Source organism: Plectropomus leopardus, chromosome 15, assembly GCF_008729295.1.
Source record: "Plectropomus leopardus isolate mb chromosome 15, YSFRI_Pleo_2.0, whole genome shotgun sequence".
In the NCBI taxonomy this organism is placed as follows: Eukaryota; Metazoa; Chordata; class Actinopteri; order Perciformes; family Serranidae; genus Plectropomus; species Plectropomus leopardus.
This window is the reverse complement of record NC_056477.1, coordinates 27,340,404-27,353,333: the sequence shown is the minus strand read 5'-3', so window position 1 is coordinate 27,353,333 and position 12,930 is coordinate 27,340,404. Positions and strand designations below refer to the sequence as shown.

Below are 12,930 nucleotides of genomic sequence, written 5' to 3'. Positions count from 1 at the left end.
ATGGGTTTGGGTTGTGAATAATGAAATAACACATCACTAATGAGGAAAATATTAATGACTACATTCTCTAAAATGTGAACATAGCAGAGATCAGAACAGAGCTGCTGTTTGCCTCCCAGTTAAGAGAGACACTGCGTGTTTACACACGAGGAGCAGCGTAACTTTATTGATTATTTCAGAAGCTAAAAGTTTAGCTCTGTTTCCTCTGTCAAGTTAATAACTACTATTTTTTTTGTTTTTCTGCTGTAATGATTACTGTAAATAATACTTTTCTATGCATTTCATTTATAAAATTAACTGTTATTGCCAAACTTCCCCAAATAACTAAATTCTTCACTTCCCCTGTTCCCTGGAATACACATTAAATCATAATTTGATAGTCTAGTAAATGACTGGACTGCTGGGATAATTTAACTACAGTCTGCTCAGTCTGTGTCAGACATGGCGGCTTGAAGCCAGATGGTATAATAAGTCATCAAAGTGTCACAAAGGGTCTCTGTACATGACTCAAATAAATCCTGACAGCATTAAAGTTTCACCTTATAATGTTTATAATGTATAATTATTTCAGCTGCAATTATCACAAAAGTCTAAAGATTCTATTTCACCACCCAGGATAATTGGTTTAATCTGACACATTAGCCACTCATGTGAATGCTGTTTGACAAGTGATTATATTTTCCCGGGGTTATTATATTCTAGTTGGTAGAAGGTTGGTGATGTCTTACCCAGGCCCAGCAGGTCCACAGCCGGCTCTGTGCTTTCCTTGGAAGTGGCTTTACTCTCTGACTGCTGAAAAAGACAAAAAAAGGGAAAGGTAAAAAAAATTACGAGTATAATGGCTAATTTGCCACAGCTTCTGTGTTCTCAGTTTTACAGTACTGAAATACTGTGCCACTATTTGACCAGTCGATTTAATTTTGATACAGAAAACTAATACTGACCTCTATTAAAAAATGGTATATTAGATAGTCAATGTCAGCCACTGGCCAACAGCTACAAATCCATTTCCAATGCAGATTTCATTTATAATGATTAGATTTTTTAAAATGATTGCCTTTTTATGCAGGTCACAGGATATGCCATGCAATTTCAAACAAGTCAAACAAAGTTTAGGGTGACAAAGGTGATCTAAAGATTAAGAAAATTCCATTACCCTGATTTTAATGCAGTGTTTTCTTTTTAAGGGAGTTTTAAATCCGTAGTGAAACTATGTTGCATTGTTTTGAGCAGGTTTGTCACCACAAGATTCAATACCAGAAATGTAATAGGTCATACCCAGCTAGCAGGGAACGTTCCCAAAACATTGGCTAACATTTCCTACAAGTTGCAATAATGTTTTTAAGAAAACATTTTAATGTAATGTTCAAAGAATGTTCTTAGGATGTTTACCATTTCAAATAATGTTCCTACAAGATTAAATGCTGACTAAGACATGACGTTTTAACTGGAACATTCTGAGGATGTTTTGGTGATGCTGAGAGGTGACAGAGCATTGAATGTTCTTTTATAAAACATTTCCACAACGTTACATGAAAACAAAGGAAGAATGTTTTCAAAGCAACTATCAGAACATATTACTGTGGACTGAGATTACAGGCCTTTTTTTGGGGGGGGGGTGAAAATGCAATATGATGTGATATATTAACGAGTAAAACATTTTTTATATTTATAGAGAATGTTACCCGAAGTATAAGAAAAATGTTCTGGGAACATATATAAAACTTGCCACTGAAAACATTACTAAAACATTCAGTGGTTGCATTTCAATGTTCTCATAACATTTTTAGAACCAAAAATTGCTAGCTGGGATAAAAATACCAGTGTAATTCCATATTTCCTGATACCCAATTTGATACCACAATAAAAAACAACAAAAAAGAAAATCAAATTTACCTAAATATATACATCTTTATTGAAAAATTTAAATGTAATCTAATTTCAATTTTACTATTCATCCCTGATGATCCACCTTGAAAGCAAAGTCTGTTGTGGGTTAATGAGATTAAGTGAGCTCCTGGCAATGACAGACAGAAGAAAGTGTAAGGAAGTAGCAAGTAAGAGTATCCCCTCTAAATGACTTCTTTAAGAAAAGAAAATTAATAAGCCAACAGGAAAAAAAAAACAATATTGATAATCACCTAATCTTTAAAGACATTTATCAAATAAAAATACCAAATATTTGCTGGTTACAAATTTCAGCTGTTTGTCAGTGTTATACTGCCAGGCAATATTGTTTCTGATAAGCAATCATGTTAATTGAGATTTTAAATTGAAAGCAAATTAGGAGAGCAGAATGAGGAGGGGTTAGCAGGGCAGAAGCAGGAGGGAAACGAGAGGAAAAACAAATCGTGGGAAAGAGAAAGAGGGAAAGATGAAAAGTCAAAGGGTAGGAGAATGAGACAGGAGGATGAAGAGGGGAGGATGGGGCAAGATAGAGATGGAGAGAGATTGGAGAGATAAATGTAGTGAGGGAGAGAGAGTATAAAAGGTTAGCACGTGGGCCAGGAGAGATCTACAACACTGGTAACAAACCCAATTTCCCCCCAACAAAAGATCGATGGACCACATTAAATTCAATGTCGTTCCAATCCGAGGCAATGAAAACAATTACCGTGTCCACGCCTAATCAAGAATGCATTGGCTGCGAATTGATGTGTGTTGGGACTGCAGCAAAGCTCGAGCAGAGGCGGCATGAAACGCAGCAGGAAGGTCGTTTGTGTGCAGCGGCAAGAAGGTTGGTTAGTGCAGTGGATTGACAGGACTGGTTATGGTCTAAATAGGGTTAGTAGCAAACTGATTTCCTGGGATATTGTGGATTTTAGTACAATCCAACTACAAAAAGATTCCTTGCTTACCAAGCTACATATTTAATCCATTTCATTTTCAACAATGTTATTTCGGTCAGAAGGCAGGTTTCCATTAACCCTCAAATTGTGCAAATTGAAATTCCAAATCTAAAATAACCCTAATGGAAACAAAAACTTGAGCAAAACATTTAGAAGTTTTGAAACCACAATTCCCCTGTGAAATTGTGTACTATCACCTCCCAGAAATCCCTCACGCGTGGCCGCTCCCTACATAACTTTCGATTGTAAATAATGACGGCTAGTGTGGTGGCTGCTATAGAAATAAACCAGCTAATGTTCCATCCATCACCATGCTTCTTGGCATGTTATTGCCAGAGGAGAAGTCACAAAACATTGCAAGAGAAGTTGCATAACATCCCTCAGCGGAAACACAGTCATCTTAAAATTGTGCTTCATGTCCATTCTGAAAATATTGCTATAAGTTTTGTGAAAATCTGTGATGGAAATCCACTTACAGACACTAATGTCAAGGGACTGACCATTAATAGCGAATGGTTAAAGTTAGATTTTGAAAAAAATGCTGTTATTTAAGAAAACTTAAAGAGAATTTTTGCAAGGAAAACTAATCCTTTTACTCTTACTTGAACAATAGATCTCAGTTAAATCAACAAAACCAAAAGCCTAGCACTATGGGTGGGCAGCATATTAATATCATCATTGGAGATGAGATATAATCTTAGTTTTTTGATTTTTTAATATTGCAAGTGTTGTTTTTTCATGGTTTTAAAGGCTGCGTTACAATAAAGTGATGGAAATTTCAGGATTTACTGGACTGTTAGGTGCTCTAATATTTGCCTTTACCCACTTGGTCATTATGTCCACATTACTGGTAATTATGTATCAAAAGTCTCATTGTGTAATAATTTCTGAAAGCACCAATAGTTAACCCTTTAATATCATTATAATATCTGTTAAAAATATTGTGATATTGTATTTTCCCCATATTCCCCAGCCCTATCTACCACATGAGGAGGTTGGATTTGTGCAGGAAAAGTATGGATACGAGTGGATATTACTAGTCAGCTGGCCACACAGCTAATAAATGAAGTGTGAATGATGTAACTGATGCCAATCAGCTTATACAAGCACAATTTTGGTTTTCTGCTCTAACTGATGCAAAGCTCCATATTAAGTAGCATTGCTCCATTCAAAGGCAGCATCACATTCCAAATTTTGGCTTCTCATTTGGTGGGTCGCCTTACTTAAACAGTTGCTGTTAAACCTTTGAGAAATTAACCTTTGCAGCACTGCTTCCGCAGCAATGGTTTGTGTCATGTGATGGTCTTCAGTTTTGGTTGATAGATTTTGTTCTTACTGACAAGAATGAAATTTCATAGGGATCCACTGATTGATGTGTTTCTCTCTAAATACCTCTACCAATGCCTCAGGATTTCTTGCAAAACCTAAGTATCTATTTAATACCAATGATCTTTTGTTTCTCAAATTTATAATCTCTGAACCTCACTAAGTGGTTTTCTTGGATTTAATTTTTTGTTGAGTGACATGAGACCAGGGGTTGCTGCGAACAGGGCCGGATAAGGTTTAGGGCTGCACCTAACTATTATTTTTTTTTCCATTAATCTATTGATTATTTGTTCGATTAATCGATTAATCTATCGATTTTTTTATGATTGATCTAACTATTATTTTTTTATTACTCTATTAATATATACAGTCTGATATAAAGTCTCTCCAAAATAAAATAATGCAAGAGCTTGTTCCGCTCAAGGAAAAGGAATGTAGTGCAGTCTACATTTTGCAATCCAAAAGCAAAATAAATAAAACAATGTAAAATTCAAGTCACTCAACAAAACAGTTTCTCTTTGTTACAGTAACAAACTTCAAATCTAGCAGTCCAACAAAACATCTTACAGTAAAATTAGTGCAATTTAAATAACGCTATAACATTTCTCTAACAGAAATAATTATAAATAGTACATTCTCCCTGCAATAGTCCAGCCTGGGCCTTAAGGCATACCGCTGTCTGCTGATATGAGTGCTGAATTTTAATTTTTATAAGCACATATTGCACTCATTTATGAAGTTATACAAGCTCCTGCAGCTGACAACCCCATCCTGTATATGTTTCAAAATAAAATGCATTGTATCAGCAACTGATGGCATTCTGTCAGATAGCTTTTGTTTTGAAAGGGAAGCAAGGAAGTTGAGGTAAAACAAACATCTTTGTATTTCCTCATCTCTGTCACAGAGAGAGACTTAAACTGCAGTATAAAGTGATATAGAGTCTACAAACGCGAGAGTCGCTTAAAAAAACGGTGATGCACCGTTTCTCTAGATGTGCTGCAGCTGACACGCAGCTCAGACGCGCCTGATGAGCGCTGCTCAGGCGAGCAGTGTGCGTGCTGTGTGAAATGGTGCGACGATTACGTCGACGCGTCACCCCAGCTCTAGTAAGGTTTAAAAATTGCAATAACAGTGCCATTTCCATTGCCCTTAAAGTGATACCAATACCAAAAAAGTACTTCATTTAATACAGTTTTTTTCTACTTCAGTCAATAACCATCATGTAAACAGAAGCATTCAGGTGTGTAAAACACAATCAAATACCTCAGCTGTGTAGTTACAGCCGCACTTTCTATCATTTTAGAGCATCTTGGCACACTGACCCTCCAACTTTGTCAAATACACCCCACTCAAATCCAGCACAGTAAAGACTGTTTGGTTTGAAGCTGCTGCTTTAGTAGGCCAATCACACGCATTAAATCGAAAGATGCTTGCAGTGACTGGCTCAAGCAAAACCATACAATCAGTCATTTTTTCTAGATCTGGTTACAAAACTTCTGGGGAAGTTTTAATAATTGGTACTGGATTATTGCAGTTGGTACCTTAAAGGTATCATGTTCCTATACTAAGCCCTTGCTGTGGTTATAAAAACTAAGGCTCCGACCCAACACAGTTAATTGAAATGTAAAGATAGAGAAAACAGTGAATATTATAATAACAGTGATAAAAAAAAAAACTACAGTCAGTCACCTTAGGCCTAAGATTTGGGGAAAAGTATTATAATTGATAGTTTCTATATCTAAAAATCTTAGAGTGAAAATATTCATTATTATTACAAGCACAATTCTCTAACAGACGTACTTTATGTGTTATTATCAGTCAGAGTCAGACTAGTCAAACCACAATACAAGGTTCTTTTCAGAAAAGCCCACACCTCCATTAACTGTATTTGCAGGAAGGAAGCAACAAGGCAAACATTTTTTCTTATGCCTGTCCGTTTGATTCCCGACATTTCAGACCATGCACAGTGTTACAAAATTGAGATTACATAGCCTTTCAATGCTTCATCCCACACAGCTGCTGTGAGACACAGAAGAAAGAAATAAGAAAATACAAAATGTCACTCCGCAAAAAAAGCTTAAATTCCCCGCTGTATGTTCCCAAGGATTTGGATAGACATGCTGCCAATATTCCTCTACAAATGCTGGCAGACAAGATGGGCTTTCCATTAGTTATCCGGGATGACACCAAGTGATGCAACTGACAGACGGCGAGCGACAGACTGATTGGGTGTCAGGGTCAGTTGTGTCTGAAGACAGAGAAAGTTAAATTGGAAGGGAGGCCAGCAATCGATAAACACCCCCCCCCCCGCCTCTTCAGGTGAATAGAGTCTTCGACAATGAGGGTGACGCCAGTGTGAATGAAAACCACTGAGTAAACCAAACCCTTTGATGACTGCTGTCACATCAGATTGCTGTCAAATACACACCAGACAAAGCGTTCAGCTGACAGCTGTGACGCTGGACCTCACAGTAGGGACAAAGTCTGATGCAAGTTCGTCCCAATTGTGTCGCAGCCGAGACACATGGGTGACCATGAGGAACTGTCAAGTCCCTTCTATTGTCTTTTACCAGGCAAGGTTCATAGCGGATATTTCATTAGTACAACAATGTAAACATGAATTGATTCCAGTAGTGGGCTTTTTTTTCCTTTGTTTTAAGCTCCTGTCAATAAAACTCAACATTTTCTGCCAATGGATGATGCCATCGTCTATCGCCAATGGCTGTAAGTCTCCGACTATTTAGCCTGATATTGTGATTTAAAAACTCCCGCCCATCCTGTCCACATCAACACAGGGGCCTAGGTGGGTTTGTAAAGGTTATTAGATGTGCTAAGTGATACCTCAGCAACAAAGTTTTCCGCCACATTCGTAAAGATATTACACTGAAACTGATCAATATCAACGCTGACTACTGTTGTCAACACTAACATAACAGGGTCCCCACATTAATTTGGCACCTGCCACAATTAAAACATCTGCCACCACAAACAGAGTTTCTATCTTTTGAGCTGGACCGTTCATTGGGATTGCTGTTGAACTATATATTTAACAATCAGTTTTGCATTGCAAGTCTCAGAGTGCAGAGCACACTCTCTGCAGAGACTGAGCAGCAGACCATCAGGCATATTGAAAGTGAAACTTAACCATTTGTTTTACTGGGTCTAAAAGTTTGCATTCACTTACAAAGGGCTGCTCCTCTCATGCACTGATCTGATCTTATCAGTTCCTGCTGCTTAGGAAAAGAACTCAGTGTTCAGTCGTTTAGACATACTGAGGTGGTGGTGCCTCAGGAGTTAGAGTGGGTTGTCCGTTAATCACAGGATTTGTGGTTCAATCCTAAACTCCTGCTGTCCATGTGTTAAAGTGTCCTTGAGCAAAACACCGAACCCCACATTTCTTCTGATGGGCTCCTCCACTATCAGTAGGTGAAAAGGTGAATAATAGGCAAATTGTAAAGGGCTATATCCATTAAGGTGGTAAAAAATCAGTCCATTATCCATTTTCATAACACTTCCTGCAGAGACGTTTCACAGTAAAAGCCTTCCAGCAGTTCTAATTGCATAATCCTGAGGTCAAGAATAAATTTTCAAGCATAAATGAGAACAGTATTTCTGTTAAAAAAAAGAAATTAAGTAACTGAGTATCATAGTGCCGAATTCACAAAGAGCACCATTATCTGCATATCTTTTCTTTTATTTTACAGTTATTATTAGTGACAGTGAGATATTATTGATTCCTGTCTACCTTTTCTTAACCATACAAGGTTATATGGATAGTTGATCAGTCAAGATTTCTAACATCGCTATGATATTCAAGGTGACAACGGCTCAGCACCTACTGTTGCAGAAATGATTTCAAGTCATTTTACAATATTTTTTTCAGTTATGTCACGACCAGCATGGAAACAAACGCCAAGGGACCCATGAGGCAAAGACTTAATCAAGATTGGGGAGCAGGCTGCCAGAAATGGTAATACTGCATAAATATTCATTAGGTACATGAAACTGGACCTAAGATCCCTCGGGTACCTGTGGCTTCCTAATTACATCAAAGCATGAGATAATACTATTATAAAAAGTGCTTGATGAGACGATAAGCAGCACTTTGGAAGCAGGCGCCAGCTTGTGTATCTGGCATTTATGCTTCTGCATGCAGCTTATATTAAGTGGACAGGACAGTCTGTCAGCTTGAAAAGAAAACAGCCCACCGAAACATGCACACAGCACCATGACATTCAGATTTTGTAGATTTCTACCACCTTCAGCACCTGCACAACAAAAGGTCAAAAAATGTGGAATGAAGGGAAAAGGAAGGTGTTGAATGACAATACAATAATGAGCAAATAATGTGGTTTTCATGCCAATACTCAAAGGGCAGGTTTCTCAGACAGGAATTACTCTGAGCCAAGTCTGAAAAGAAGGTTGATTTCCAATAGATGTCCTCCATGAATATAACATAAAACACAAACTTCAATACATCGCTTCCTGCTTATATTGACCTCCAGCTGTTTAAAGAACACAGCTCGAAAAGATTGTATATCTTATAAAGCATTAAATGGATTGGCTGCAATCTAAACCTACTAAGCCCCAACATACAATGTTGCACACTTAGCTCAGCAGAGCTCTTCTTGCAATTCCTAAGACAAGGTTTGCTGTTAAAGGTGTATTTGCTGCCATAGCAACTATAGTGGCTATTTTAATGCTCAAGTGCCTAGGCCACTTAGTCTTAATGGTATCCCATTTTTAACTGATGTTTGACATCCTCTTCTTTGTTAAAACCCAAAGTACTCACATGAGGCAGGAAAAACCAGAATGAAATTATACTACAGTTACCAAGATAAGTGGAACTACCGCCTTTTAGTTGAATGCCTCCATGCACGTAGAGTTTACATGCACATCTGTGAAAACACTGAACACAGAAGATCTGAAACAGTCAGCACAATTTTAAGGTAGACACCCAAGGTTATTGTCCCAATTCAATATCTGACAAAATGTCTTCCCATCTGTTCCTGAGATATGACCTTAAATAATGTCCAGTCAAAGCCAATCTTTCACCTTTATGATATAAAATGCCATCACATCATCACCATATCCTATTAGACATCTGATATTTCTGTAAAATCTTTCATGACGAATTCTCGAGTAATGGCCAGAAACTTGTTTTGTAAGGTCACGGGTGCCTTGACCTTTTTCTTGACTACCAAATTTGAATCAGTTCATTGTTGAGTCCAAGTGGGCTTTGAGTCCAAGTGCCAAATTAGGAGAATTCCATCAAGGTGTTCTTGAGATATACTGTTCACAAGATAGCAATGAATGTAAGGTCACAGTGACCTTTGACCACCAAATCTAATCAATTCATTGTTGAGTCCACGTGGATGTTTGTGCCAAATTCTTGAGATGTTGCATTAATGAAAAGGGGGTGGATGGACGGCAGGAACGATGGACAAACGGGTTAACCCAAAAACATAATTCCTCCAGCCACGACTATCACCGCTGTGAAGGCACAAAGGCCGAAACAAAACAAACCCCTTCCCACAGCGGCATCAATGTGGCCCAGTGGTAACTGTGCAATCATCTAGAAAGCCCATTGCAAGTTTGACATTGGCTCTATGAAGTATTGGTCACAATTTGTTTCAAACTGTAAAATATTACTTTTGAGAATTGTCTGAGTGTGTGATGAATGCCAAGACAATCATCATAAGGCTATAGTGTAAATAGAAACAAAAATGTAGCAGCAAAGACTTTATCGGACCTTGCAAAGCCTTTGTAATCTGCGTCATTTCATGCCGTACTGATTTGGTCCTAAATTTTTTTAAAAGTTTGCGTAGGCTGTCTTTTGTGGCAGAAGCACTTAATCAGCCATAGCCATGTCTCACAGTGTGGTGTCGTAAAACCACATTGGATTGAAAACCAGAGATGTCACCACATTTCTCTCACAGCTGTCAGGTCTAATTTGAGACAGCCTAAAATTGCACAGTCTTGGGGCTTTAAGATGTGTACCATCTGTCATAGCGTATCTGGTATGGGCACCTTTGTTGCATGACACCCCCTCTGTGCCGCTACATTTCATAGCTTTCTCTACTGTGTGCTATCAAGTAAATGCAAAATACCCAAAATATCCAAAAAGAACTTAAAACAGTGCAAAAATTAAATGAACATTTTGAATATTGGAACAAAACCCAAGCTTCAGTCCAAAACTATTTGTATTGAATTTCAAAACTAGTATCATTCGAACTCTGGGGAGCACTGAATCACCGACTACCACAGCATGAATGATGAAACCTGGATCGCACAAAACTTGGACACACATATACCAAAAGCACATCTGCAGCCCTGCAGAGAGAAGCTGGCGACCTACTGAGACTATACTCAGCCTTACGCAACACCGAATCCCTCCGTCCTCCTTCACATGTACAAGGCAGATGAAACAAATGTCTTATCCGCTGAGGAGAGGCAGAGCGAGGTGATGGAACAAACAAAGAGCAAACAACACTAAAATAGGGAGAGGAAAAACAAATAGAGTGGAAGGAGACAAGGCGGAGATGAGGGCTGCAAATTGGTTAGCGGCGAGAGTAAGAGTGAGGGAGGGGAGGACAAATACAAGAAGGACAGGAAATAGAGGACAAATAAGAGAATGAGGAAGAATAAATATGAGGATGATTGAGGGAGACATTAGATAGACAGCTGCAGACAGTGCTGCTAACAAGCATGAAGGAAAGGTAGCACTAAGAGCTGCAGCAGTGCTGCTACAACTACAGTACTGTACTAACAACGGACTGTAACTGGGCAACATTTTTTGCTGACAATTGATATCAAACGAAAGCCAGATACTTTATCATATTCAGTTGCTGTGAGATGTAAATTCACCACTTCTAAGCAGCGGGTCTCTCTTTCTCTGTGCCGCTGTCTGCATGTCTGCATCTCTATGTACCAAAGAGTAGCATGATGGCCAAGAGCACTCACTCTGCAGCAAAATCTGTGGACCAAAATGTCCCAAAAAGCACACTGCACAGAAAAAAAACATATTGACTTGGAGCAGTCTCAGTTGGCTGAGGGTCTCCGACTGATGATTCCAATCCCCGACCTTCAAGGGCTAAATAAATGCTAAAGGCTAAATAAATGCAATTTAATGTCAAAGCAATAGTAGTCCTCTACTGTGAAACCAACTGTGTTCACAGTGCCATTCATGGTGAGATGACATTACCAGCCTTAACATACCGTAACCAAGTGGCAACCTCCAGGGATGAGAAATGAAGCCAATACAAAAGTGCCAAAAAACTGCAGTTCACTGAATGGCTACTTGAGGCTGCCTCCAGAAGTGACTCAATCCCCTTAGACCCCCATGTTAAAATACCAAAATTTACTGCAGAAATTATCATGTTTATAGCCTGGAACATAAGACGGTTTTGGTCTCTTGCTAATTCCCCTTATTGTGACAACTGAACATGGTTGAATTTTTCTATAACTCACCCATTTACATTTTATTAAGGCCCAAAATTGTGAATCTTTAAGGGCGGGGCTGCTTAAGTGACAGGCTGTCTGCAATATGTCACTACAGTCTGTGAGTTAGATCCATTCCTCAGTCATCCACTACTTCACCTTCTCAACTAAATGTGATCAATTCTGGCTCAAAAAAATTAAGATTACAATGGCCAAAATGCCAAACAAATGCCAAAGGCTTTAAGCATGAGTCCATAAACCAATGGGTGATGTCACAGTGCTTAACTTGTTGATAAGGCCTGTATCTGTTCCTCACTCCAGTAATCCTACAGCACAGCAACTGTTGCATGCATTACTCAAACATAAGAACTGTCTGCAACAATGTAATAAAATGAAAAAGCCTCAAAAGGTGAATTAATGTACCCACTTACAATGAACCCTTTGAAACATGGAGTGGCATCACTTTTCTTGTGCTGCTTTTAGACACTTTTCACAAATATTTAAACCTTTGAACTCTCAGCATTTTTTGTGATTTCTTTCAAAAAAAGAAAAGGGAAAAAAAGCAATGAGCAAATTGGTAAGAAATGTTCCACAAATTGCAAGAAATTAGTAAATTTATAGAATTATTTTTAAAAAAAGCCAGGGAAATATGTCAAGGAAAAAAATCTATACTTATAATTATCATAATTCAATATCTAAAATTATGCTGCAGAATTATAAAAAAAAATTTAAACTACAATATATAAAATATCAGTGGTTTGGGAAAACGTTCAATGCCAACATATACTTTGGGAACTGGGTTGTAGCTGCAGAGGTGAATGCATTAGTAGATAACTATGAACGCAGTAGTAGTAGTAGTTCTGTAGTACGTTAGCAGTAGTGCTGCAGGAATTGGATTGTCTTCTTGTGACTGACAGCTGCCTTATTAACACTACAAGAGAATATCACAACTGCCACCGGCTGGATGAGCCGCTGATGCCAAAGACAGGCAGCTGCAGTGGAGGAAAGAGGGAAGAAAGAGAAGGAGAAGCAGGGAGTTAACCGAGGAGGAAAGGGGAGGATAAGGAGGTCAATCTACGGGGAGAGGAGAGTAAAAAAAAGGAAAGCGTGAAGACAGAGAAGAGCAGGGGGCAATTAGGAGCACAGAGGAGAGAGCTGGATGTGGAGTAAGGGAGACGGAAAGATTAAGAGCAAAGAAAGCAGGGAAGGTGGAGAGGCAAGTGGACGAAGATGAGGAGGAGAGTTAAAAAAAAAGATGAGATAACTGACAGGAGGAGAAGATGACAAAGGGAGGGAGGAGAAAGATGGGAAAAAT

The 12,930-nt window shown here is 38.5% G+C and overlaps 1 protein-coding gene across 1 annotated transcript in view; it reads right to left on the bottom strand.

Annotated features, from left to right (window-relative positions):
- LOC121954897 (stromal membrane-associated protein 1-like) overlaps positions 1-12,930 on the bottom strand; it is a 177,380-nt gene that overhangs the window by 93,991 nt on the left and 70,459 nt on the right. Inside the window, exon 7 of the mRNA XM_042502640.1 lies at positions 729-792. Within this exon, the coding sequence (XP_042358574.1) occupies positions 729-792 (64 nt within the window). The remainder of the gene's footprint in view (positions 1-728; positions 793-12,930) is intronic.